The sequence below is a fragment of the Rhipicephalus microplus genome, chromosome X (genome assembly GCF_043290135.1).
Source record: "Rhipicephalus microplus isolate Deutch F79 chromosome X, USDA_Rmic, whole genome shotgun sequence".
Lineage (NCBI taxonomy): Eukaryota > Metazoa > Arthropoda > Arachnida > Ixodida > Ixodidae > Rhipicephalus > Rhipicephalus microplus.
The window spans coordinates 304059608-304087373 of NC_134710.1; the positions used below are offsets into that span (position 1 = coordinate 304059608).

At 43.8% G+C, this 27766-nt stretch overlaps 2 protein-coding genes across 4 annotated transcripts in view; one reads left to right on the forward strand and one right to left on the reverse strand.

Moving 5' to 3' along the window:
* The window catches only part of LOC119161343 (maternal embryonic leucine zipper kinase), a 159364-nt gene extending 137833 nt beyond the window's left edge, over positions 1-21531 (reverse strand). The window contains exons 1-6 of the mRNA XM_037413765.2: positions 21204-21531; positions 21058-21143; positions 20873-20989; positions 16482-16625; positions 5143-5211; positions 90-182 (exon numbers count right to left, since the gene is read on the reverse strand). Of these exons, the coding sequence (XP_037269662.2) occupies positions 90-182; positions 5143-5211; positions 16482-16625; positions 20873-20989; positions 21058-21143; positions 21204-21270 (576 nt within the window). The 5' untranslated portion in view covers positions 21271-21531. The remainder of the gene's footprint in view (positions 1-89; positions 183-5142; positions 5212-16481; positions 16626-20872; positions 20990-21057; positions 21144-21203) is intronic.
* Positions 21532-26903: 5372 nt separating this feature from the next.
* The window catches only part of LOC119161344 (uncharacterized), a 50037-nt gene continuing 49174 nt past the window's right edge, over positions 26904-27766 (forward strand). For 2 of the 3 annotated variants that reach the window (XM_037413766.2, XM_037413767.2), the window contains exons 1-3: positions 26904-26994; positions 27394-27525; positions 27593-27691. In XM_037413766.2, coding sequence (XP_037269663.2) covers positions 26977-26994; positions 27394-27525; positions 27593-27691 — 249 coding nt within the window. In that variant the 5' untranslated portion in view covers positions 26904-26976. The other variant, XM_037413770.2, reaches the window with a different exon arrangement.

A 27766-nucleotide genomic window follows, 5' to 3' on the forward strand; every position in this document is an offset into this window, starting at 1 on the left:
GTCACAGCATTAGAGAAAGTACAGACAAAAAAATAATAATCGATAGAAAACTGCCTGTTGTGACAATGCAGTTATTAGGTGCAGCTCACCATTGATCCAATGTACTGTTCGCCCATGACCAACTCGGGTGCCGCATACGCGGGGCTGCCACAGCATGTCGCCAGGGCATTGTTCATGCCTCCCTGTAACAATGAAAAATGTGTTAAATTAAGTAGGCTCACCAAAATGCAGGAGCAGCTAAAATCAACCAATGCACATGTATTAATGCACATGAATGCATGCTACAGTGTCTTTTCCCATATGTAGTCTGCTCAGACCTGGGGTGTGCTCACACATTACATTTAAAGCTCTTATGAGATCACAACGAGGGTCGCGTGCGCCATAGTTGTCCGTCGCCGCCGGTGTCCGTAACCACCGTCGCGCCAAATAAGAAAACTAATAAAAACACCAAGGACACAATGGGATTCGAACCAGAGTCCCCTGCGTGCCAGCCAGCCCAGTGTTCTACTACTGAACCACACCAGAGCTTGAAAGCCTGTTGAAAACTGGATTTAAGCAAGCTTGATGTCTGGAAAGCAATCGCGTTGGTATGAATAATGAAGCATTTTAGAACAACAAAGGAACAGCCAGGCGTCACACACTGTGAATATCAGAACGAGTCGTTCTTTCAATGCTCCAACCATTTACAAAAGCTTCAGGCATAATTCTTCATCGACGTCAGCCACAGCATTAAAAAAATTGCACGAAATTGCTTGCCAGTGTGTAGCAGTTCCCATGCTTCTCCAAAGAATGACAAAATATGGCACAGTGAATGCCTCCCCACTACACAAATATTATGATGATTAATGATGTAGTGGTTATACTGCAAGTGCACTTGAAGAAGTTACCCAAAGAGTGTTGAAAACAGGCTCTCAAAGGCCATTCTTCCAACTTTTGCTGTGACTGTGCTGCACATTATGCACAGCACTGGCAGGTTTTTTAAATTTCCATTGAAAAAGAGCCCTTTTTTTGTTATTCATAATAAATTAGAAAATCCACCATTTGAAACTATAGAATACCCATTCCTGTTTAAGAATAAATCAAACACACCACAATTTCACACAACGTAGACAAGAGGGGTCTAATTCCAGCAGTTATTCCTAGGGAAAGCCAAGATTATTGTCCAGAAACACCAATTCCCAAGAGAACCAATGGTGCAGACGACACTCTATAAATGTTATTTCCAATCACTGAATGAGAATCCTGGATTTTTTGGTAACTCGCATACGAACCCATTGCCTTAAATCTGAGCAAAGGAAAAAAAGCTCACGAGTATCACAATACTTGTAATGTATTTTGAGCAAAATTTATTTCAGTACGGTATCATGTTTCTTTCCTTCAGTAGTCGAGGCTCCCAAGAATACGCAAGCCAAAAATTTTAGCGCAGCATATGGCCTGGAATTCACAATTACAAAGTCAGCTGAAAGTGACTTTCTCTTCTCTCGACAAACAATGCTATATAGTTGAAAATCACTGCGCCACAGGCCCAAGTATCACATCATTGGCCTATTTGAGCACAGTGTGTTTGGGAGTTACTGGGGCCACCACGGGAGGCTGCGATGTGTCGGCACAATCACACTGAAAAGCCGAGTGTTCGAAGAAAAAGAAAAGAGACAAAACGAGCTCAAAGTCACAAGGCGCACATGAAGTTATCCCTTCCTCCTTAGCTTTTGGAGCATTCACCGGGACGAGAGAGGAGAGAAAGCAATTTCAGCGTGCAACAAATTTTTGTAACTACACTTGTAACAAAATGGATTCAGTCAATTCTGGAGGCACCAAGCTCTTATCGATTTCATTGCTACTTGAAAAAGTGTAGCAGGGCCTCTTTAATTACCTTCGGTTACCCTGCCTATACGCTACATGTGTATTTCTTCTCAACTTCGACTAAGATATCCTTCATATTAGATTGTTCGCACACCAACTCTCTACTCCCTCATCTTGTCCCTTATGGTTACACCTATCACTTTCCTTTTCATTGCTCACTGCGTCACACTCACTTTAAGTGAAACCCCCTTTGTAAACCTCCAGGTTTCTTCTTTGTAGGCAAGTATCGGCAAGATGTGGCTGTTATTTGCTTTCTTCTTAAAGGTAGTGGTGAACTACCATTAATTATTTCAGAATACTTGCTGAATGTGCTCTGTCCTATTCTTATTCTTCCAGCCTCGTGGTTCAGCTCCGCCTTCACTACGAGCCCTAAGTAGGCATACTCTGTACATCTCCAGCTGCCTTGCTACCTATTGCAAAGCTCTGTTCTTTTTTGAACCACTTACACATTACTGTACTTTTCTACATATTAATTTTCATGCCAAGCAGGATTTCGTCAAGCTACTCGACAATTCACAACTCCAGAAAACACTCCGTGTGCTGGCAACACTGGTTGAAAAAACAAAGATGGCTGCGCTGAACAGGTCAACACGGCACTTTCACTTGGCACTGTGCTCAAGTTTCTTGATTGTGGCATTGGATCGCGTTGCTTCGTTGAAGGTGAAAGGTAGCTGGCAGCGGGCTGCCGCATTCTCATCAGTACAAAGGGTTTTACACGCACGCCTAACAGCGGAAATCGTGGCGCTCTGCATGCAAACATCGAGCCTCTTTGGCGAACCGCATCAGATTTACTTCAAGTTGAAGAAACTGTCAAGCGAGCCCAAAATTCAAGAAGGCGACTGCTCATGCGTATCAGGCCTCCCCGAAAGATGCTAGCACTTTTGTGCTGCGTTGCTGCGCACTTTTACGCTGCCACTCATGCTACCAATTGCATATGTCCCATCGAATTCAATTGTTCCTCAAAAATTAAATACGCATGCTGTTCACTTTATTATAAAACAGAGGTATGCTTGGGCCAATGTATCTATCTAGGCAAATTGTAGTTTCGAATGTAATAGGAGTGCTCCTTTCTTTTCGTTCACAATCATGTTACAAAGTTTCTAATGAATAAGCTCGTGTGCTTCCGAACACTCGCTTGTTCGTGTTGGATGTAGTTGATATTCAAAGTAGATATATGCACATGGCTGGGGGGACAGCTGCCGTGGTAGCTCAGTTGGTAGAGCATCGAACACGTTAATCGAAGGTCGCAGGTTCAGTTCCTGCCCACGGCAACTTATCTTTTTACCCTCTTTTCTTTCTTCACATTTACACTACAATTCAGTCTAATAACTTCCCCTATACTTTCTTTGGCATTACTGTCTGTTAAATCTCATTATATATGTATGTATATATATATATATATATATATATATATATATATATATATATATATATATAGGTATGGGATATGGCACAACGGGAGCGTTGTCAACAAGGATAAATATATTTATTTCCCAACAGTTTCGGGAGGGGACCTCCCTTCATCAGGGGATGAGTTAGGGCGTATAACTCATCCCCTGATGAAGGGAGGTCCCCTCCCGAAACTGTTGGGAAATAAATATATTTATCCTTGTTGACAACGCTCCCGTTGTGCCATATCCCATACCTTCACGAAGACTAACTGGCCCATTGAATTATTACTCCCACTATATATATATATATATATATATATATATATAGCTTTCATGGATTACTGGGAGGCTTTTGATTCAGTGGAGATATCAGCAGCAATGCAGGCACTTTGAAATCAGGGCATCACCAAAACTCACACAAAAGCAACATACAGCAAAAACAATCCACACATGAAAACAGCAATGTGTGGCAACTGAAGCTAGCTTTAAAAAGATCAAAGGAAAGCCAATATGGCTATAACAAGTGACCCTAAGAATAAAAACCCACCATTTACAGCTGCTATTCAAAACCAGGCCATTGGGGTGCAAAGGGGGCATTCTACCTTTGCAACATTTTGGTAGAGTCGTGTGCAACTCTTAAACAACACATTAAAGGCTACCACCGATCGCAGCTCCTCCAGTGGCTTGACTCTGCTTGGGCTTCACTTTCTGCACATTGGTGCTGCGGCCGTTCTGAGCACTCCTTTGTTTTATTACACTCTAGTTATGTTGAATGCCTGTCACACTGCTTTTATACAAAAAGCTGCAAAAATGACATTTTGGCACATGCTCGGTACAAATTATCAAATTTTTTCACCAAATGCAGCTGGTTGTAGCAGGTTGCAATAATCCCTAATTGGTTAGCAGGTTGCAATAATCCTTAATGCAGCTGGTTGTAGCAGGTCCTGAATAATCCCTAATTTGGATTAGCAGTATATGTAAATAAATAAATAAATAAAATAAATAAATAACCTCTTGGCGCAGTTTGGCACAATAGGCACAGCAATCACATCACTGAATATTATATAAATGTGGACTGTTCCACACAGTGGACTGCAGCATCAGCTTTCATTCCCAATCCACTTCATGACAGATAGTAGAATTCAATGATTTCTTATACCCTAAGCTGACTGCAAGAGCACAGACCTTTCCCTCTACATGATTGCATTATTGTTTGTTCTGTTTTTCCAGTGAAGATGACTCCCAGCCATAATATGGCATTGGCCAAGTTAAAAATTGACTTCCACTACATTTGAAGTGCGAACATGGATACCGAGAATTGTGTGACAATACTAAATGCACACACAAGTTAAAGAGGCCCTGCAACCCTTTTTCAACATGGCCAGAAAATGTTGTAAACAAGTAGTCAAGGCTTCAGTGAACATATAAGCCAAATAACTTAGCGCTGCGTGAGGCAGCAAATTTGCAATTACATCTCAAAGACAGCTAGAACTTTATGGGATGAAAAAGAAAGAAAGCACTTAACCCTTTGAGGATCAATGACATACATGTATGCCCCGCCCATGAACACATGTGCAGCATTATGAAGTGTTTCAAAGCAGGTAACACAGCAGTCATAATTTCCCAATGCCACACAGTGCTTGCAAACATGCTTGTCATTGTAAGAGGAAAGAGTTTGAAAGCAGTACCCTCAAAGTGACTTTGTGAGCTAATATCAGTGCTTGCAGCTAAGTTCTTCAATGACTAACCATTGTGGGCATCACACTATTATTTAGAACATAAGATTGAAATTAGAACAATGAAAGTACAAAAAAAACTGTGAATCCTGCATGCAAAAAAAAGTGCCATGAAGAACACTGAACTCTGCTGTGAAAAAAATGTCATGTACCTTTGGCTTAGCACAGAGTCCGAAATCTATGAGCTTCACATTCCGGTTTTCATCCAGGAGTAGGTTCTCCTATATGCAAAAGAAGGACACAAACACATGTGATGTACATTCACAAGTTTGTTGCAACCATACAAAAAGACAATAACCCAGATAATGCATAGAGGAAGCTAATTACATCTAATTGAAGTATAAAAGCATTCACCCCATGTACTACAGTCAAATGGACTTAAAATGCTCTCTTGTATGGAAGCTCTATCAAAACCAGCAGTAATGTCTAACCATCTCAAGTGCTCGGCAAGGAAAGTTATTGGATGACAAAAGCACTAGGTAAAAAAAATCTTTACAATTATTTTTTGTCTAACGACCAGCTGTTGACCCTGAATCGCGACATGAAACATGAATTTATGCAGAGTACAAAAATTATAACATCCATTACTTGTCCTAATACTGCAAAAAATGTGACACTAAAAAAATGCATCACAGAAATCAGAAAAGCAAGTTTTTATGAAGTTTTCTTTGTGAAGCTTTCTTTGCGAAACTTCTCTTGCAAAAAACTCTTATTCATTTTTTCATAATCATTTTCTTTGTAAATTCAAACTACGATTGGATACATGAGGGATTCTCTGCAAGTAGCATGGTAGTAAACAGGGTTACATCTTGACGTCTCCGCCAAAGAGAAAGTGCCTAGTGAATGGCTGGGTTAACCACTTTCAAAATTAGTATCACTTGTACCTTAAGTAAAAAATATTTGTAAGGAGCATAAGAATATTTCCTATCATGATGATACTAAGATGATGCCATCGAGGGCTTCCGATTTGGAAGCAATTTCTGAATAAAAAAATATTAATTTTAGGGCACATTGGAGCAGCCAAATTTCCACACTAGATAATGCTAGAATAGATAGTTTCAGATTCTGGAGTACGTTGGAGAAGCAAGTTGCACTTACATTAAGACAACTGAATAATTATTACTAACTCCAATCAGGAGACTCACAAATATTTCTGTCAATTTGAAACCTCGTGGAAGAAATGCTCTCCTAAGCACTCATTATTTCGCTTGGTTATGCAAACATAAGGATATCATGCAATTGAGTGTAGCAGAGTAACCTCTTCAGCTTTTTTTTTTTTCAACAGAAGCAAATAAACAGAACGCTGGATCAATAAATTTGTGCATCATAAAATAGTACCAGTGCCACACAGGCAAAAATATGGCATTAACTTTCTAATGCCTAAAGATTTCTTGCCATTTGCATGGTGCTACACAGGAAAATTTAATGGCATTCGCCTTAATACTATTCATCACCTAATACCTTCGCTAGATCTCATTCTGCTGAGAAATGTGTACTCTTAATGTTAAAGCTTGCTCAATGCACTGCACATGAGAGATTTAAAAATAATGTCTATTGTATCAAATATATTTCATATATTACTTTTAACCAATAACACGTTATTACCCTGTTGCACCATACAGAAATTCACTGTATGACAGGTGCCACGTCGTATTGTAGGCTTCGGATTCCACATGCAATGGCCGAAGTTACTGTTGGAGGTTGAAATGTTGTAAAAGACTAGAACGAACTCAAGCTATGGCAATATTATGGCTTACTGTTACAGTTCACCATTTGTGAAAGCAGGTTAGCGTTGTTAAAGTGCATGTTTATATTTTAAGATTACCTCAAAACTGCGCAATTCAAAAGTCACCGTTACCGACATCGTCAGGTGAAATTCCATTAAATTTAGACGTGCAGCATCCTGGCTGAAAAAAAAAAAAATGTCAGTCAAGCACTTAATGCCTTACCTACTGAATGTCATTTCTACTGCCTGTGTGGCATGGGTACAACACTCTAAGTACTACTATACCGTTATCAAAGGGCAAGGCTCATACCACAGATATATATCTTGGTGTTAATAAAATGTTGCACTAAAACCAGCAGAAGTGGCACACAAACTGCGACAAACAACAGTGCCTCAATGCAGCAGGGGCACCGGAAGGTTTACGTCTTAGGAGGAAGGGGGTAAGTTCACCCTTTGCTCATGCCCATGCCTGAATGCTAAAAAGGCACAAGGTCCCTTCTCATGCTTTCCTCAAAAGCAAAAGGCAGCCTCTTTTTCTTAGATGAGTATACTAAATCTTTGAAGTTTATTGTTAGCAAAGTAGCAATACTGTAAGGCTTAGATTACTGAATCTTGCACCAATTACATGCGGTATGGTGCTTGAAACGAGTTATCAGTAGCATTTTTCAATTAGTCAATGACAGCCAAAGGATTGCTAACACACTTGATTGCCACCAATTGATTTAAAAGTCACGAGTCTTTATTGTGAGTGTACCTTGCCGTCGAGCCCACTTGCCAGGCCTGTAGCCAGAGGGGCGTGCCCCAGGGGTCTGTGTCCCCACTTGCTATTTTGATGAACTTTTTAACAAATGCCCCCCCCCCCCCCCCTGTAAAAAAAATTCCTGGCTACAGACCTGCCACTGGCACGGCTTAATTGGGACACACATGCGAGCACTTCTTCATCTGTGGAAGAATCCTTCTTCCCTGGTCACACCGAAATTCAGCAGCGTGTACTTTGAATCACCAGTGATACATCGTAGACACAGTTAAGTCCAAGCCAATGGTGCAGTTCGATGCAATCTATGTTGATTTTATCACGATGGCATATTTATGGCTTAGTTTATCATGATGGCATAGGGCAGGAGTGGAATCACTGCTATCAGAGCCAGAACTTTCACAACATGAAAGCACTCAAGGGGAGATGCTCCTCGGAAAACTTTTTCTTCAAATATTTGTGACAGCTCAATGGAATTTTCACCATTTATAGAGTTTGAGATCCCTTTTCCAAATCTACTTTTTTTTTCAATAGCTCAAATGGTTAATTTTTTGCATACCATGCATTGGTAAAAACAATGCATTTTTGTGCGAGGTTAGGCAACAATAGTAAGCACAAAAAAGCTCTAAAATCAGTAAATGTTGTACTAAATCAGTAAATGTACTAAATTAGTAAATGTTCCTCCTAATGAATTGGTGAATTAATAAAGCAAAAAAAAATTGTGTAACATATGCATGCTGGCCTAGAAAAAAATGCTAATGCTGAGTTTCAGTTTTACCATACTCAGGGAACGAGCTTTTGAAATTATCTAGCTGAATATGCTTTGGAAACCTCTGAAAGTTATTTGAATTCAGGACATGTTAAACTATAAGCATGCCAAGTTTCATTGCAATTCGACTACATAAAGCTCACAAAGTTTAGTGCACACACTGTAAAAATGCCGAAAAACAAGCGACTGAGAAAAACAAGTCTGAAAGTTGAAAAACACATTTAATACTATACTCTTAAACCAATCTGCACAAAATTCACAGAGAATGTCGTCAAGGCTCTTTGGAAAGAGTTCACAGTTTCAGATAGATCCAGTACCATACGTTGAACCCTCACAGTCCCTACAAGCTACCTCCTCCAGGCGGGCTCTTTTTGCGGCACTGTGGCGATTGGCCCTTGCTTTGGCTGTGACGTTTTCTGCCATACTAGAAATGCAGCTCTTGTTGGCAACCTTGCTTAGAGAAAGCAATACCTTGGACGAGAAAACTCCAAGTTCCTGAAGCACCTCCTCAAACCCAGAGTGTCCTCAGTTGAGCCAAAAGACAGCGATTTCCATCACTGTTTCAACCAAGGTTCTTGTCGCAAACTTTGTCTTTGGGCACAAGAGCCATATTTTGCTGTTGAGCAATTCAGCTGTGTTCTGTGTCTGTCTTGTCACGCAGCGCTAAAGCAGCTTCTCTTCTGTCAGCTTTTTGTGGACTGGCAGCATTGCCTTGCCTTGGGAAGGAGTCAGGATGTGAGTGTGGGGTGGTGCTGGCTCACCCAGTGTCACAAAACGAGCGCTCAAAAAAGGGCGTGCCGCCAAGTTCTCGTGACGAAACGCCAGAGTGACGCCACGAGGTCAACGATAGAAAAAAGAAAACAAGCATCCAAAGACTCCCCGGGCACGCGTCCCTCTCCCCTCGGAAGCGTAGGTTCGCCGACAAACCTCCTCACCCCACATCGGCGGCCGAGCAAGCCCTCGAAATTTCTCAATGGAGAGGGGCGTGGTGATGCCGGGTTGAGTCATCCGTCACGGATGATGATGATGAAAAACATTTATTATAAAAGAGAGAGGTACGAGGCCAAAGCATGACCCCGCTACATGGTCGGCGTCCTTAGTCCGGGACACCGCATGACGAGGCCCCTACTCGCGCCCGTCTCGCCAGAGCCCGTTGAGACTAGTGATGAGCAGTTGAGGAGGGCAGTCTCCCATGCCTCTCAGGAAGGGGTAGGGGAAGGGGGTAGGTGGGGATTTTTCGGACATGCCCATATCATGTGGAAGATATCACACGTCTCCCCACAGTGTGGGCACCGCCCATCTGTGTTCGCATCGAAATGTTTTAGGATTGCAGGACAGAGTAGAGTACCTGTCTGCAGGCGCCTTAAGAGTTCGCTCTTCCGCCTTACTCAGCCCCTTTGCAGGAGCCGGGTAAAGGCGGTGAGTGTCGCGATAATAGGTCAGAATTTCTTTGAACCGCAGCAGCGGTGTATTGGCCTCCGAGTCATAGGAGCCAAGGTGACGAGCCCGGTGGGTAAGCGCTCGGGCGGCCGCGTCAGCGGCCTCATTACCTCATAAGCCCTGATGGCCAGGAGCCCATACGATGCGTTTCGGGGCTGGATCAGCGAGAGCCCGTTTTAGAATTTGGCTGGCTAGGGGGGATATCTCTCCTACCAAGTAATGAGCACATGCTTTCCGGGAGTCCGTGATGATAACTTTCGAGTTGGGGTCCGCAGCAGCAAGCGCTATCGCGACTTCCTCAGCGCGCTCTGGATTTCGTGCTCGGAACGAGAGCCCATTGACATGCTTTTCCCGGTGAACTACACAGGCCGTGTAAAATCTCTCAAGCATCCGAGCCCGCGCCTGTCTTCTGCTTTCGTGTCGCGGACGGCCCCCGTATCGTCTCGCCCTTTTCCCCAGCCTTCGCTGCGCATCGCGCCAACGAAATGATGAGAACTTTCTGGAAACTCGTGTGGAAGGTATTTAATCGAGCAGCCGAGATGGGAGATCAGGAGAAGAAGGAAGTTAACGCCGGTGTGCGTAGAGTATCCCGCCGCGTCTGCCGGTGAAGGTTTTGTCCATAGTGACAAGGCAGGAGAAGAAGAAAGTATGCGCCAGAGAGCGTAGGGTGTACCGCCTTGTGGGCGAAGCCTTTTGTCTTCCGTGACAAAGGAGGAGAAGAAGAGAATTTCCACTTGAGGGGTGAAGGCTCGAGCTACAGGCAAGAGCGTGTCTACCGCTATCGAGCGAAGACGTGTGGCAACAGCTGCGTGTGTGAAGCCAACGTGTTTCCGACGAAGAAGCTTGGAGCTTGGAGAGCGGCCAGTTGAAGACGCGAGGTTTCCTGGAAGAGAAACTTCGGGGGTGAAGACGCGAGGTTTCCTGGAAGAGAAACTTCGGGGGGCAGCGAAACGACAACAACGCTGGACTTTGAGTGAGTGATTCTCGGAAGAGTATCATCCAGACTTTTGTTCCAAGAACTTTGGACTGAATACGTTTTCTATCTCTTTAGTTTTTAAGTGTCTTGGTTGTTCAATGCATGCGACTGCATTGTAGTGTGTATTGTTGTCTGTGTCCGTTGTTTCGAGTGTGGCTGATTGTACTGTGTAGTACGTTGTTTGATTGGTGACATATTGTATGCAACTATTGTGGAGTGTGCATACTTGTGTATTGTTTTGATCTGCCATTATTGAGAATATAATTTTGTTTTGTTTATCAACTCTCGGCTCTGACTTGTTCTTTGGGCCACAGCCGGCGTCCGCTGGCGCGCCAAAAAGGACCACTTCTAAATTGTCCACGCTTCGTGGTGCGGTTCGGGGGGCCGATACTTCGGCCCTTGGAATTAGCCCGGCGATCGCATCCAGAATTAACAGGACCTGTGACACCCAGTGCTCGTGCTCGCTTGTGCATGCACTAAGACGTGTCACCGTCTGGGCAAAACATGTGACTGCTGGCACCATCCCCTGAGCAAGAGTGGAAGTAGGAAGCCCAGACAGCACAATACATGTTACGAACACTGCCTCGGTTACTTATTATTGCCACTTGAAAATAGCCCTGCAGCTTGTGAATTGTTTCGTCCTTCAGCTTCTGCCCTCTTGGCATCTTCAATTTTCGGAGAGCTGTTCCAAGTCTTTTGACAACATGATTAGTGCAGTCCTCCTTTAGCACAGGAACACCTTCATACAGATTTAGTTCTGACAAGGTAGTATATGCTTTGCTGTCCCCATCAGAAAGGAATGTTGTGAACTAGAGAGGTGCGGTGTGGAAGTCCTTCTTTTTCCATATACATACTGCAGCCTCGGTCTTCATTGCATGTGCTGAACAAGTAGCGTCTTTTTCACACACAGGTGTGTGAAAAGCTTGCCAGATTTCTTCTTCCCCATCCTCCAGTGCTTTGTGCCTGCTGCAGCTGAGGAAATAGTTTGACAGCACCTCGAAGACTATTGTGGCAAAGAAAACGGCTATACCCACACCATTATGGCTTTTTTGGCCTCTTTTTGTCAGTGCAAGGTTTTCGGCGGCGGCTTTCTTGGCGGCTGCGTGCACTTTTGTGGCGATGGCCGTGAAAGTCTTATGATGCACTGTTTTTGTTGTGCCAAGGATCACGCGAAACCGCACAAGTTGATCATGACCGACGCCAATCGCACACACTGCGACCGCTGACTACATGTTCACGACAAAGCTATCCCGTGCGCTACCGCTGGCGGATGAATCCTCCCTTTCACTACATGACGCAGACACATGGCTTGACGTGTACGTCGATGAAACAACAGTTGTAGCACATGCGTTATTTCGGCAATAATGTTCCAAAACAATGCCAGTCCTTTTCGTCTATTTGCCGATTCTCAGACAGACAGCTCGCACAGTCCGCAGTTGGGGCATACTACTCTGCTGACGAGGTTCTGCATCAAGTCGATCTCACAAATAAATGTGCTGCTGCGCTCATCTTGACGCTTGCTTCTGTTGTCGAACATCTTCATTTTTCTCTCTGAAGAACTGACGAGGTCATCGGCGCTATGAATGAAGCTCGAAGAATCCAAATCGGGTGCTTCGCCGTTGCTGGGGCTAGGCCTAGCAGCAGACGAACCTTTCGTCGCCGGAGCACTACACTTGCGCTTGGTGAGTCTTCCCTTGAACTGGTGCCGCGTCATAAACTTTTGTGAACAAAAGTCACGGTTTTCGCCGGCATCGATGGGCACCATGGCGGGAAAAAGTAACTCGGTCGGTTGTGTCTGTCGTCTTGCCTCGGCAAAGGAGGAGAACAAATAAAGAACGCTCCCATTTGGATGCATGTCGGAATGCTCGCAACCAATGGCAGCGCTCCAGTCATGCCACGTGACTTGAAAGGTTCACTCGCCACGCTGCGGTGGTCTAGTGACTAAGGTACTCGGCTGCTGACCTGCAGGTTGTGGGATCGATTCCCGGCTGTGGCGGCTGCATTTCCGATGGAGGCAAAAATGCTGTAGGCTCGTGTGCTCAGATTTGGATGCACGTTAAAGAACCCCAGGTGGTCGAAATTTCTGGAGCCCTCCACTACGGCATCTCTCATAATCATATGATGATATCATGGTTTTGAGACAGTAAGCCCCACATATCAATCAAATCAATCACTCACCATGCTAGAATGCACTGGGGAAATGATTGTTTTCATTGTATTTTCAGCGAGAATGTCCCGCTGCCGAAGTGGGCTTTGGGAGAAGAGGGTCTGGCCTACGTGCCCCCGAAATTTCAAGAGCCGGCGATGCCGCAGAGCGAAGTGCCATGTGCGCGAACATCGGGTAATTTCGCACTTTCACAAGCCACCGTGAGTGCTTTCATTTCATTTTTTTATAACTTCTAGCTGATTCTCGGCTTTAATTTTTTATTACATTGAGGAGAACGCTTAGGTGAACACAAAACACAACAAAACACAAAATGGCTTTGTTCGAAAAAAATCGTGCTTTTTCAACCCGCATCTCCCCTTAAAAAAAAAAGGCAAGAGCATAAAAATGAGACCAAGGAAGCACACACCATGATGGTGCGATTTGCTGGTGCATGTCTAGTCGTTACCAACAAAGAGGTTTTACCACTGTATTACTCCTGCTATCCTCCTACATCTCACTGCCAACCAGGTTGACATATTCAAAGTCCACCAGTTTTCCGCACCCTCTCCAACCCCCCCCCCCCCCCCCCCCACATGCTGATGAGGCATTTTGCAAAGATGTTTCTGCTGGGTTGATGGAATAGCACCCCGGTAGATACAAGATGTATCATAACACTGGTGCAGTCAAGAATGAACTTGCGGTGCTGCAGGTGTTGTATATTGGCAGTGAACGAGACAAGACGAATGGGAAATTGCCAGCATTATGCAAAGTATACAAAGTGTCTCGATGCACTGCCGTATAATCCTGAGCAACCCCCCCCCCCCCCCCTTACGGTGAAATGTAATTTGACAAGAATTGGGGGGAGGAGGGGAGTGCACCTGTTTAGTAATGCATCAAAATTGAATGCATCTGTGGAAGAGCTGCTAAGAATAAAAAATGCACCCTCATGCTTCTAACAAAAAGTTTTATTGAATATGCCTGCATTCCCTGTTTGCATTCGCTCTTATTAACCTAATAAAAATAGTGAATGAAACAGTGAAATTAGCATCAGGGGAAAAGAGGCTGCACATTTGAATTCTTCAGTGGAAGGGAGGGGCACACTTGCTTGGAATTTTACGTAGTCTGCAAACAAAGGTAATCTGTACCATCAGCTAAGGCGTGCATCAATGGAGATACAATTAGAGTACAGGGTTTTTGTGTTAAAGTGCTGTTCAAATGTGACCATCAAGAACTTATATGCTAGACTGATTTATTAACTTAGGAGTATATATACGTAGCATATATCAGGGACATTACGGCAAGACAGCCGCTGAAAGGGCAAATTCCATCTGCAGGGTCTCTTAAAAAAAAAGATCCCTATCACGATTATGCTAAATCTGCTGTGCTGTATGCTATAGTGCATAAGTTTCGAGCTTAGAGTTTCACTTGACCGAGGTTACATTCATCATCATCAGTCTGGCTAAGCCCACTGCAGGACAAAGGCCTCTCCCATGTTCCGCCAGTCAATTCGGTCCTGTGCTTGCTGCTGCCACTTTATACACAAACTTCATAATCTCATCTGCCCACCTAACTTTCTGTCTCTTCCTCACCCACTTGCCATCTGGGTGGTCACATTGAACAATTTTTACTTCAGAAAAGCACACAGTCTTGGTGCTACAGGTCCAAATTTTTAGCAATACTAATAAGATAGTGGCACAGAAAGCAATAAGAATGAGCCAACAACAGTCAATAAAAAGGCATATGATGAGTAATTTAGCCATAAAAAGAACTTACAGCTAGGAATAACAGCAAACATGAAATATTTTCTCAGAATTGATCCCAATGGAATGCTGGAAAGTGAACTGCTTTGACTACTTAGTATGCTATGCAGCCAACTTTCTGCAAAACAAAAGGTTAGCTGCATTTGCACATTTTTCACTAACCATATTCAAGGCTAATATGGAATGCCTTGGACTTCTTCAGTCCTGAACAAAAGATGCTGGAAAGTGAACTGCTTTGACTACTTAGTATGCTATGCAGCCAACTTTCTGCAAAACAAAAGGTTAGCTGCATTTGCACATTTTTCACTAACCATATTCAAGGCTAATATGGAATGCCTTGGACTTCTTCAGTCCTGAACAAAAGTGCACTGAAGGCCTTCACAACTGTAACCTCACAAAAATCTTGCTTGTAGGACCATTTTGACCGTTGAAACTAAGTCCATACAAAATGGGTCAAGAGCGTTGAATATAAAGCATCTTCCCTTCATGCCTTACATGACCTCATCAGTGGAGTTGAAAGCCTATTGAACATGGATAAAAAAATGCAGTCAGGCCGCCAGTAATATTGAAAACATAGGTCGGTAAAAATTTAGAGCTCAATCAGACTGGCTTCATGAAACATACCTTATATTTAGGACTACTCAGACTAACACTCACCAATGTTTTGCTGAACAGACTCACTCCGACTCAGGCTCACTAAAATTTTTCTCAACCAGAACCACTCAGACTCCAGTTCACCAAATCATTACTCACCAGGAGTCACTCGTACTCAGACTTATGGCTTTATCCAAGTCTGAGTGAGCCAACTCGCGAATCTGTTAGCATACTATTAGCTGTTTATTCTAAGGTTTCAATGCTTTTCAACACTAATATTTCGCATAATCAGTGCTCTACTTGGCAATTTTGATCTCTTATCCTAAATACGAGTTATCAGTGGTAACGAGATGTTTTTAACAAGGCCTTCCTTTGAGAAAGAAGGGGAGGGGGAGAGCCCAGTCAAGCCCCCCCATCTCCCCCCTCCATAATTCATGCATCGGTTCAACTAATATTGCACTCGCATACGAACACTACTGCGTTGCAACAATAATTGTTGGGGTTTGACATACCAAAACCACAGTACGATTATGAGAAACGCCAGAGTGGAGGACTTCAGAAATTTCGGCCACCTGGAGTTCTTTAATGTGCGCTTAAATCCAAGTACATAGGCCTCCAGCATCTTCACCTCCATCGAAAATGTGGTTGCTATGACAGGCATTCGATCCCCGCGACCTACGGGTCACCAGTCAAGCACCATAAGCACTAGACCATCATGGCTGGTAAGGCTGACAATAATCTCAAGATGAGTAGACAGGACAAGAGATTGGTAAAAAGATGTGGAGCTCACTCAGCCGTACTCGTTAAATATACCTTGCCCTTAAGGCTCACTCGGACTCGCACTCACTAAAATATTCTTTCAATTGCAGTAACTTGAATACAAACTCTCCAAAATATTACTCACCCGGGCTCCCTCAGACTCAAAACTCATGGCACAATCTAATTCTGAGTGAGTCAACTTATTAGTGAGTTTGCTGGCCTATGCAGTCAAACCAGACGTATCAGATGTCAAGAAGAATAAATAATAGATATATATCAGTAATTCAATAAAAAATATAGGTACCAGGTCATGTGTTTTACTCCGTTACATTTACCAGCCATTTTGCTTAGTACATACAAGGAAATTACGATACTATGGCTGACAATAGTTACCTAGCCCCAGCCCAGTGTTGCTTCTCAAATATGAAACGAACTACATGACTGCAATTCTGTGAGGTTTTTCACAACAAAATGTCATCTTGTGGATTAACAGTCTCCATAAAATTGTAGCGATTCATCTGCTGTGATTTCGGAGCAGCCCGACAAAAAAAAATAAAAAATACTCACCGGCTTCAAGTCTCTGTGAGCATATCCTTGCGAATGCATATAAGCTACAGCAGAGACGATCTGTCGGAAGAAGTGTCTTGCCTCTTCCTCGCAAAGCCGGTCCTTTTCGACAATGTAGTCGAAGAGTTCGCCACCAGGACAGTACTTCAGAGAAAACAAACACTGAGTCAGGTGAATGATTCAATAATTTTGAGTTATAACCTAAAAGACATATGTATTCAGTTAACTAACAATTTTACATTCAACCACAAAAGTTTGCAGACTATTCGAACGCATGCCAAACTGCCTGTTCACGCAACCTAGCGGTGTGCCATCTACTGTCGACCAGAGTGCTAGGCCGGAAACTGGTCTTTTTGTTATTCACTGGCCTTCCGATTTTCTACTGCCGCATATAGCATTGTCCGCAGTTTTCACGCCAAGCGCTTATCTCCAATATGACCGTCTCATTTCTATTTTCATAGCAGTATCAAAGCATCACGGCATGCCCCGAATGGTGTTCCGTTGGCTATAGGTGCCACTTTGAGACAAAAATTGTAAATGATAACAGTTATGCTCAGCTCTCAAGACAGAAGCATGTAAACATCCGCCACGGAGGAGCAGTGGCTACGGTGCTCTGCTGCTTACCCGTAGTCGCAGGTTCGATCCCGCCGGGGCAGTCTCATTTCGGTGGAAATGAAATGGTTGAGGCTCGTGTGCAGTGCAATGTCAGTGTACATTAAAGAACATCAGAAATTTCCGGAGATCTACTACAGAGTCTCTCATAATCAAATGGTGGTTTTGGGAGGTAAAATCCCAGATAGTATTATTATTATTATGATTATTCAAAGCACGCAGACACAGATGCCGAAAAGTACGTTTTAATAAAAAGTGAAAGCTGAAAATTATTAGTACCCAGTCAGAAAATAGACAGGCCATAGATTACAGGGATGCTTCTCGGGCGCTGCGGTGCAGTCGACCGTTGCTGACGTAGCGGAAGTGCCGGAAGAGGCTTTTGGCCATGCGCTCGCGTGGTCCGTAAGCTTATATTGTCGACTGTACATGCTTGTACATCGTTACGATGAACAAGCAGGCATGTGACTACACTTCACTGAGTGACAGTGTATGTGCCTGAAAACAAATTGTGCAAGTTCAGAGGCACCTAGAGGTGTGAATTTGTCTAATCTGCTACACAGGACAAATACATTAATTCTGCATCGTGATTAGTAAAACCTAGCCATCTTTTTTTTATATTTAAGCTACTTCTTGCTGCCAACAGGAAGCCAGCATTACGTTTGCATACACTTCATAAGTCGGGCAGTTTCAGCATTTTTTGCCCAACGAACTGCATCAATACACTTTTACGTCTTGTAAAAAGCGTTTGCCTTTTATTGCTATCGCAAACAGTTACTAAATGAAACAAAATCAATCTGTTCCATGGTCAGCAGTTTGTAGTCTCAATGCAGATCACTAAATTTGGGTAAACCACCATCCACCTATACATGTGATGGTTCTCTAGGCAGACACGACCATGTGCCTGTGCAAGTGAGGTTTGCTTTCCGAGAATGAAAACCCACCAGGGCTAGCAGCTGACAAAAAACAACACTTTTAAGTTCCAGTCTACTAACACGGCTATGATGCCTTGCTGCACTGAAGGCAATGAAGCTGATTTAGGGCTTTAGAGTAATTTCCAGTTCAAGTTCTAAACCACCTCCCCTTTTTTAAGCGTGTGCTAAAACATGAACACACACTGAACAGCAAAGCAAGCCTTCAAAGACTGCTACAAATACACGTCTCTTGACACAGTACCAAGCAAAGATTTTGTCTCCACCTCAGCTACGGAAAAAAAGAAGCAGTGTAGGCCACATAAGAAAAAAAATTTGCAAGGGCACATCTTCTGATACATTGAAGGCACAAGCTTTAGAAGTATAATGACATAATCCTTATGGCAAATCACTTTTGCAAAATCCCACAAGGTGAAGGAAAGGTTATGAAAGAAAAAATTGCCACTCACACATGAAGCATAGCAGAGAGCTACACAGAAATTTAAATGGATCTTAGAAAGAAGTTGACGAAAAATTCATCGTACCCCCATACCAGCATGAAGGAAAGTGTAAATTTAAGGGCTCGTTTTCAATGTTAGACACAATATTGACAAGAACTAACATACAATAATGCCAGGGAAAGTATCAGTTCCTGGCGGTGGCGCGTTATCTTTCCGTCCACTTTTCTTCACATTTACATTACAATTACTTTTAGCAACGCTACCCACTTCACCTGGCATTATTGTTTGTTAGTTTTCCTTAATATTATATCTAACGAAAGAAACGAGCCCTTAAATTTACATCTTCCTTTATTCATAGCGAGGGTCTCGTTCTGGCAGACTTGTACCTTGAGGTGGTGTGCAAGGGACTATTGGCCATTTGCCATCCCGTAGCAAGATGACTTACTACGCGACGCCAAACAGGCAAAAAGAGCTTTCCACACTCTCTGTAATGGCAACAGGTGGCGCTGACTAAAGCTCCCACGTTTAGATGCACATATACACCTTATAAAGTGGACGGAAGGATGACCGCCACGGTAGCTCAGTTCAGTGGTAGAGCATTGCAGGCGTTATTCAAAGCTCGCAGGTTCGGATCCTGCCGGTGACAAGTTACCTTTTCATCCACTTGTTTTTCTTCACATCTACAATACAATTACTCCTAATAACAACCCCTATTCTTTTCCTGGCATTACTGTCTGTTAGTTCCCATTCATACCAAGATGAATTTTTTAAATAAAAAGCTTCTCTTCCTGAAAAATCCATATTAATTTTTCTGTAGCATTGTGCTACAAATTGGTGGATGCCAATTTTCTATTTCATAATGCTCAATAGTTTTGCCGAAAATCTTCATTACATAACACCAACTCCTAAACATGCGACACTGCACCTTTAGGCATTGGTTTTTCTTTGAAAATGGCAGCTAGCACACACATGTCCAGCAGAGGAACAATGAAAAAATATATATATCTTGAGTACACTATATTTTTTTCTATTTGAAAGACATCGAGCCGTCAACTTCAAACAAGGGCACTATGGGACAGGCACTGTAATCCAACTTTATTCAGACACTCTGCCCTCGACACAAAAAATCCTGAGTGGATGCACATCCAGAGTAGCAGATTAAAGTACGCAGACTAGTTATAATTGTCTATTGAGCATTCAGCAGATAGGAGTGGTGACACAGAGAACCTCTTTGCTTGATAGAAAAAAGGGAGGGCTTCCGAAAGCTCCCGAGCTAATCTGTCCCTACTGTTAGCAAAAATTTTGATCTCCTGAAGACGTTGCTCACAGCTTGTTCTATAATGTTTGTAGGAGCAACAATGGGCAGGTAGATTCATGGACATGGCTGAATCATAATCTAAAGATTTTGCATGTTCCCGGCACGTTCATTAACACAGTAGAAAGGTATGAGCCACGTAAACCTTGCCACATGAAAGAGGAATCTCATAGACTGCACCCGTGGCACATCGCACATGCGGCTTCATGTGTTTTATTCTGCAGCCGGAAACAGCAGGGCTCACTTTGGGGAACATTCTTGCCAGCTTTCCTAAAGCAGAAAACACTATCGGAAATGCACATACATAACACACTGAATCTACCGGGGACACACATCGGAAGTGCACTGAAAGCACATGCACCCAGAATCTGTCACATTAAGTGCAATGAGTCTATTTTCAATAAGCTTAGTTCAAGTACAGTGTGCGTCCCCTCACGTCTTCCTTTGTGTTTGTGTTAACAGTATAGTGCTAGATATCTTCCAAAAAGAAAAATATGCATCACCAACTAGTGCCACTGCTCCGCCGCAGTGGTCTAGTGGCTAAGGTACTCGGCTGCTGACCCGCAGGTCACGGGATCGACTTCCGGCTGCATTTCCGATGGAGGCGGAAATGTTGTAGGCCCGTGTGCTCAGATATGGGTGCACGATAAAGAACCCCAGGTGGTCAAAGTGTCCGGAGCCCTCCCCTACTGCATCTCTCGTAATCATATGGTGGTTTTGGGACGTTAAAGCCCACATATCAATCAATCAACTAGGGCCACTATTTGTTTTGTTAAGTGGTCTTGTGAGTATGTACACATACACACACACACACACAGATGCCATTCTCGCCCACATGAATCTTGCACAGCTGTCGCCGAAGCAAAAGCAATTGACAAGATAAACACTGTCGCCCCAAGCTGTAAAGTGAAACACTGCTAATGAAAAGTTCGAATATTCTCTGCAGTAGAAAAACAACGAAACGAAACAACAACGCTCATATTTCGTTCTGGTATCGAATTGCCAGGTTTAGAGACTCAATTCGGTCTGAAGGGCAGTTCTCTAAACCTTCCCGTTTGTTTCACTTCTACAAACGATTCTCGCGGAAAGCCTCACCTCAAGCACGAGGTAAATCTTGGTGGCCGTCTCAATAACTTGGTACAGCTTGCAGATGTTCTGGTGGCTAAGATCTTTCAGGGCGGATATCTCCAGTTTCACCCTATGTAAGTCGTCCTGCATCATGGCGAAAACCACACGTTTAGAAGTACTGTCAAGACACTGCCTGTAACAGGGATACTCACGCCGAGGGTGCGCTTGTCCATAATCTTTACAGCCACTTTCTCACCGGTAAGAATGTGGAGGCCCAGCTTAACCTTGGCAAAGCCCCCTGCAAAGTAGGAACGTTTATGTAAACCCTGATTGATAGGAGACGAACGCTACTACCTACCAGAGCCTATTGTTTCGAGCAGTATGTACTGCTCATCTAAATCCTCGTTCGTCTGAGTATGCGGCATGTTGCTTGGTGCTCAGCGAGTCAAAAACGTTTAAGTTCGGGCGCGGGCGCCACTTAGCTTCGGGACGCACGAGGTGAGATGACGCTTCTGTTTCCAACTAAACGCTGAAAACAAGTTATCGTCTATGCACTGGGTTCGAGTAGGCTACCACGAGCAGGTGGGGTCGAAGGTGTACTATTTAACTGTCACGGTAGCCGAAAAACAGATTTTCCACCATTTAAAAAAAATCGCCTCCACAGAACGGAAATGACGCCTTGGCCAGTGAAAACGAAGCCCAGTCTGAAGCCAACGAATTCGGTGATGTTCACCTGGCGGAAAAACAACAAACTACTCACCACGTAACAAAATTAAACGATACATACAAAAAACAATATAGTCATTTGTTTGATAAAATTACCTGCTGCAATTGAACAAATTTTTTTCTTGACTCATTCAGCATACTATTATTGTAATCGGAACGCGCGGAACGACGCGCACAGCTCTTGCGACGTACTTCCTTTGGCAGAACTGCTTTTACGAATGGCATCTTCGGCAGAGGTGCAGTGGCGCTAGGACCCTAGTGGCGCCCGTGACGGTGGAAAAAAGGTTACCTCAAACACCGCACAAGTTTCACGCCTCGCTACGGGCCAGTCGAACGTGTGAACCACAAAACTCGAATCCGCTACAGCACCACTCTATGCGAGAGACGTCAATTAGCAGACGACAATTTCCGGCGTCCTGTTTGTACTGGTAATAAGACTGCAAACAACAAAAAATAAAACAATGCGGGACACTTGCGAGACGTTACGTGTCTAGTGGGTGCGCATCTGTTCTCCATGCGGTTGTGGTGCATCGATTTTGTATTAACTCGACGAGGGTTACGGTAATTTTCGCATCGCCTTAGGAGTTCAGTGGAATCTTGGCAGCAAAAGTAGCCTTGTCCGAGTACGGTTGGACGATGTAAGCGTACGCACGCTTTTTCTGTCCGTCCGGCCTTGTTATGCGGTAGCGCCAGCTGTAAATTACGCCTAAAATGATGAAACATCACCGCGTCGTCTGCTCGCGCGCGCTGATGGGATCGCATTAATTGCATCACGCTTCACCATCGACCTCCGCAGTGCCGCCGTGGCGTGCACTCGTGTCGTTACAGTGTCTAGAATATTCTAGGCACTGTAGTGTCGTGGCCGGCCCCGCAGAACAAGCGACACCACACCACCAACTGTAGGTGTTGTGTCACAGAACACCTGACGGCACGCGTGGTGCGTACGGCGGGGCACGAGTGCACAAAAAACGCCACCAGTGCCACCTTCCGAAGATGCCATAAATAGGCAAGGAGGTTATACTAAAGCTTCTGGAGTAGCGGAGGGGCCCCGTGGCTGAAGCCGACGCGCCGCCATAATGCTTAGGGCAGAAAGCGAATAAGCGCATTGTAGCGTACGTGGCTTTCGCGTTGTTTTTGTGCTAGTTATGTTGCGTATGGTGCCTCTAATTGAACAAGACTGTTCTGAATACGTCTGTGATTACTTTTCGAGATCACGATGGTGGGCTCTTGGGTAGCATTTGGCAGCGCGAATCGCGTGAAGCGGACACAACTTTCGATGTGTAAGCATGCTTCGCACGCTCGCTTTTCCTCACACATTTTCGCGACTGCGACTGCATTCGTGAGTACATAGATTTATTTTTCGCGCCCGTGTGCATAAAGACACTTTGAATCATTTTTGTACGTTTCGGGATTCCAAAGACGTCATATTGCGTGGCACACGAGAGCGCTCTGAGGCGAGAAGGTTGAGCGCCAAATAAGAATGACAACTTATGTTCAGTACACATGTTAAGCAAGGATGCTTCGATGAGACGTTGTAAATGACGAGACGACGGGCATGTAACAATATTACCGTGTTTGCATCATTCCAATTGCACTTACAAAAGCCAGTACGTGAGTGTGCCTATGAGCGCTTCGTTTTTGAAAGGTAGCACCGGCTCTGCATTTCTGGGATTTCGAGTTTCTTATATTTGCATGAGCCCTACGCTCCCAATGCCAAAATTTCTGATGTTGCGATGTGCCACTTTTTATGGAGGAGAAAAAGAAAAAGATCTTTTCTGAAAAGACAAGAAAATAAACACTTTAGCCTAAAGCGCCTCTCATTTATGGAGCTGTCAAAATCCCGCCACACCCAAACTTCACCCACAAAAGAGTGGTACAGGAAAAAAAATTAATCGCTAACGAGGTACAATTAACAGCTGAAAAAGAAGGGTAAGACAGCACTATATAGAACCAACGGGACCCTTTAAAATGTAATGAGGCTTCTCGGAATTTCATTGACCAGATAATGGAGCAGAACATATTATATAAGATGGAGGATTGGAAGTTTTCCAAGCATCGTTTTCTCCGGATATCCATGAGCTTCTCCAACGAGTACGTCAAAAGACGAATACCCTTCCCCTCCCCCACAGTGATAAAATAATAAAAAGAGTTTGCACACACGCTGCGCTGTTATTCGCCAAGGGCTTATGGTTCCGTGCGAGTGAAATTTTCACTCCATCTCCTCACTGGTTACTTCTGCTGTGAGCCAACTGTGTAAACATGCAATGCTAATTGATAACCCTGAGTACCTTTGGTACAGCGAATGCCGTTATCAGATCAGAACACGGGTCACGCGTGGTGCCGTACGTAGTTCTCCGCCACCGCCCGTAACCAGTATCGAACGAAAAAAAAAAAAAACTCGGTAAATAAAAATCACCAATGACACAATAGAATTCAAACCCGGGTCCGCTGCATGCCTGTCCAGTATTCTACCACCACGTTAGTGCTATGAACTGAGTAAATAAAAAAAAACACCAAAACCTGTGTCCGCTGCGTGCCAGCTCAGTATTCTACCACAAAGTGACGCCAGTGCTTGGATCTTTATAAAATGGCCTTAGGTAGGCGTTATGTCGGGAAAGGAATTGCGTTATTATGTGCAATAAACCATTTTAGAACATCAAAGGAACAGCCAGGCGTCACACAATGCGAATTGCTCAACGTCCAATGCTCCAACCTATTACAAAACTTCTTCTTGGTCACCTATTAACTGCGGCGCATACCCACTTCACACATATTTCTTCATCGTCGTCAGCCACTACATAAAAAAATTGCATAAAATTTACAAGTGTGTAGTGGATACACTTCTCCAAAGAATGACGATCGGACAGCATAGTGAATGCTGGCCTACTACACAAAATTTATGACTATTTATGGCGCTGTGGGTACCCAGCAGTGTGCTTTTAGCATGCAAAAGAGTGTTTAGAAAAGGCTCTGAAAGACCGTTGTTCTAGCTTTTGCTGTGACTGTGCTGCGTATTCCGCGCCGGCCTGGCGTTTTTTTTTAATACGCTTAAAACGCTTAAGTGTCAAAGAAAATTAGAGCAAATGAGCATTAAAGTCCCTCGCACGTTACCTCGCCTCCCAAGAATAACAAACAGGTGCTTTAGTAGCTGTAACAAAACGCACGGCCGCAAGTGCCCAGAACATTAGTGCGCTACAAGGCAGTCGCCGCCTCATTGAGCCCTGAGCAATATGGCCGCCGAGACTTCCCTTCGATACATGGGCGGGTATGTGGGACCGCCACTCCGGAAGTTTTAGTATTGATTGATTGATTTGTAGGGTTTAACGTCCCAAAACCACCATATGATTATGAGAGACGCCGTAGTGGAGGGCTCCGGAAATTTCGACCACCTGGGGTTCTTTAACGTGCGCCCGAAGTTTTAGTATAACCTCCTTGAGTATGTGCATTGTCTTGCTCACCTGCCAGCCTCTTCAAATGAAATATATCGGTGAATAGCATAGAGTTTCATACAATAATGGCGAATAAAGTTACAAACAGCTAGCTGTTATTGTTAGCTAAAGTCACGGAGCTAGGTTTCGAACTGAGTCTTGGGATGAAAAAAAAAAAAAAAAACTCATCAGCATCTCATGATTGCGCAATCTTTAAACGTATTTTTTTCTTCATGAGAGTTAATTAAGGCACCGATCATCAAAACAGCCAGCAAATGATGACTTTTGCACCAAATTGGCGCATATAGCCCGGGAGGAGAGACGTTGGAGAGAAAAATGGACGCAAAAAATATTGAGCACGGCTTTCATCGCCTGTAGAAAAATGCGGAAAGGTTCTGTGGTATCATAAGGATAAGGAGGACTTCCTTGCATAAAGATGTAAAAAGAGAAGAAGAAAAGAGGTGACGTCTATGACCGAGCGCGCTATGGGAAATACAAATAACTGGGCGTAGGGAAGGGGGTAATTATACTCAACCAAAATTATAGACCATGCATGGTGCTGTTTCAACCAATGTGTGCCCCATTCCCCCCTATTCGTACAATTTGGTGGGTATATCATGCGCACACAAAGCATGCTCAAAGATTTCACGATAAAAGACGAGAGGTCGGACGACACCCCGCGCTTCCTTCTTCAAAATTAGTATTCATTTCATGGTGCGATGCGACCCAAAGAAGAATCTAGCTAGTAACGTTGATGCGACCATCTACGAAGTTTTTGCAGATTGCTGAAATCCACAATCACTTAATTTGTGCGGGCATTTGGGAGAGTTCCTCTCCTTTACTGCTGAACTTTTTGGGGGGGGCGTCCTTTTTTTCAGCTCAGATGAAACAAATGTTTAAGCACAAATAATGGTTGATTATGAAGTTATTTTAGGTGGCCTTCAGATTAAATTGATACATGTGTTAGTGATATTAATTACTTGTAATAATCACTTTTTTTTTTACTCACGATTACGGCGAAAGTACTTATCGGAGGAGAGATTGTTCGATAGCTGGATAGCGTAAGGCTGTGTGAAGACTGCGCATGTCTGTGTGTTGCTTCTTAAGTCTGGATTTGCGCCCGGTCTATTTTAGTTGGAAGTGCCGCTTGTGCTTGTCGATGAGTGTTTCTTTACTTTGTGTGTGTGTGTTATTTGCGGCCAAAGAATGTCAGTAAGCAAGTACCAACTAGGCCAACAATCAGTATTGTTACAATTACGGCCAATGCAGTGGCAAAGAAGAAAATTGGGATTCGCGGTTTCTGTTCTTTGGTAGTTAGTTTCAATTCTCTTTACACACACACCACCATTTTAGTAACGTTGATCGGGGTTTCAATCGGTGCGTTTGCGCGTTCGTCGGGATCAATGATTTTCTAGAGTACGACCATGCATAGCCTGCGCGACCGATAGCAACTGTGTCCAAGACGACCGCATTACTTATCAAGTCATGATCATGTTCGTCAACTGACAGGCACTTGCTGCTATTCTTTTTCGCCTAAATTGACCATCGCTACCGATGACAGCGGCATCACACAAACGTGAACAATTGACGTCACAATTGTTGCTTCATGCTTGCATAAAGTTTCATACAATAATTATTGTATGAAACTTTATGCATGCTTGTTTCCACGCATGGAGGAAGGAACTATTTTTTTTTTATGTTTCCACGCAACCAAGAAGGTAGCGTTGCGCGTCATAGGCGCCATGACTAAAACATCTGTCCATAGTCTTATCTCCCCTTTGGAACTTGATAAATAAAAGTTCCATTTAATAAATCAACTTATGTATAAAAATTCACATTAGAATTATAAGGCATTGAGATTTTCCGTTTGAAATTAAGGCGCGAATAAAAAGAAGTGTCTGAGCACACGTCACGACGACCTTGTTTCGTCATTGGTTTTCCTGAAGCCGTGCAGCATTCTGGGTCACAGCGAATGTAATGGCGGCGGTGGCCGAGGTAAGTGGGTTCTTCTGCTTCGTCTCCCGGGTTTCGGTCGCGAGCAAGTTTCCCACTACTTGTGGCGTTGATGACGTCATATATGGAACTCCGGGTTCCACTGTTAGTAGTGCTTCTACGAGTATTTGTTGACGCGATGCTAATGATTGACTCGGCGCAACGTGCGGAAAGTGCGACATCGCCATTTTGTTCTTTCGGGCCTCTTTGAAAACAACGTACTGCTCGTTCGTGTGTGGCTATAGCTTGTAGGGTCGCGGACTTTCGTATGTGTGAATGTATGTATTAGGATTCAAAATTATTGTGTTAGATGTGGAAGTAAGAGTTGTAGCGATTGCTCGGTGGTTATCGTTAATGGCTTTTCCCGTTTTTGAATATTTTTTTTTTCTATTCCTCGGTTAGACCTCGGGACTCAAGTCATTGGAGCCTGACACTTCTCTGCCGAAGTCGACAGTGGATGATGACGACGACGAATTGGAGGCGCTGCGCACTGCGGCGTTGTTGTCTATGAAAGTCAGAGAAAAGCGTAACTTGGTTAGTGTTTTTGTCCCACGTGAAGCGTTTTGTACTTTTCTTTCGTGACACGCACACTTTATTTCAGAGCGCTGTGAATTCTGAAGCGCACGAGCGGTCTGGTTCGTATTCCGGCTACAGCTGTCTTCCAAAGCATTCCAACGAGAGAGCCACCGCCCCTGGAAAGGTAAGCGACGAGTTTCCAAGTTATTGCCCAGGGTTCAGCTGAAGTCGAGCAGATCGGTGCTCTAGTTGTGCATGA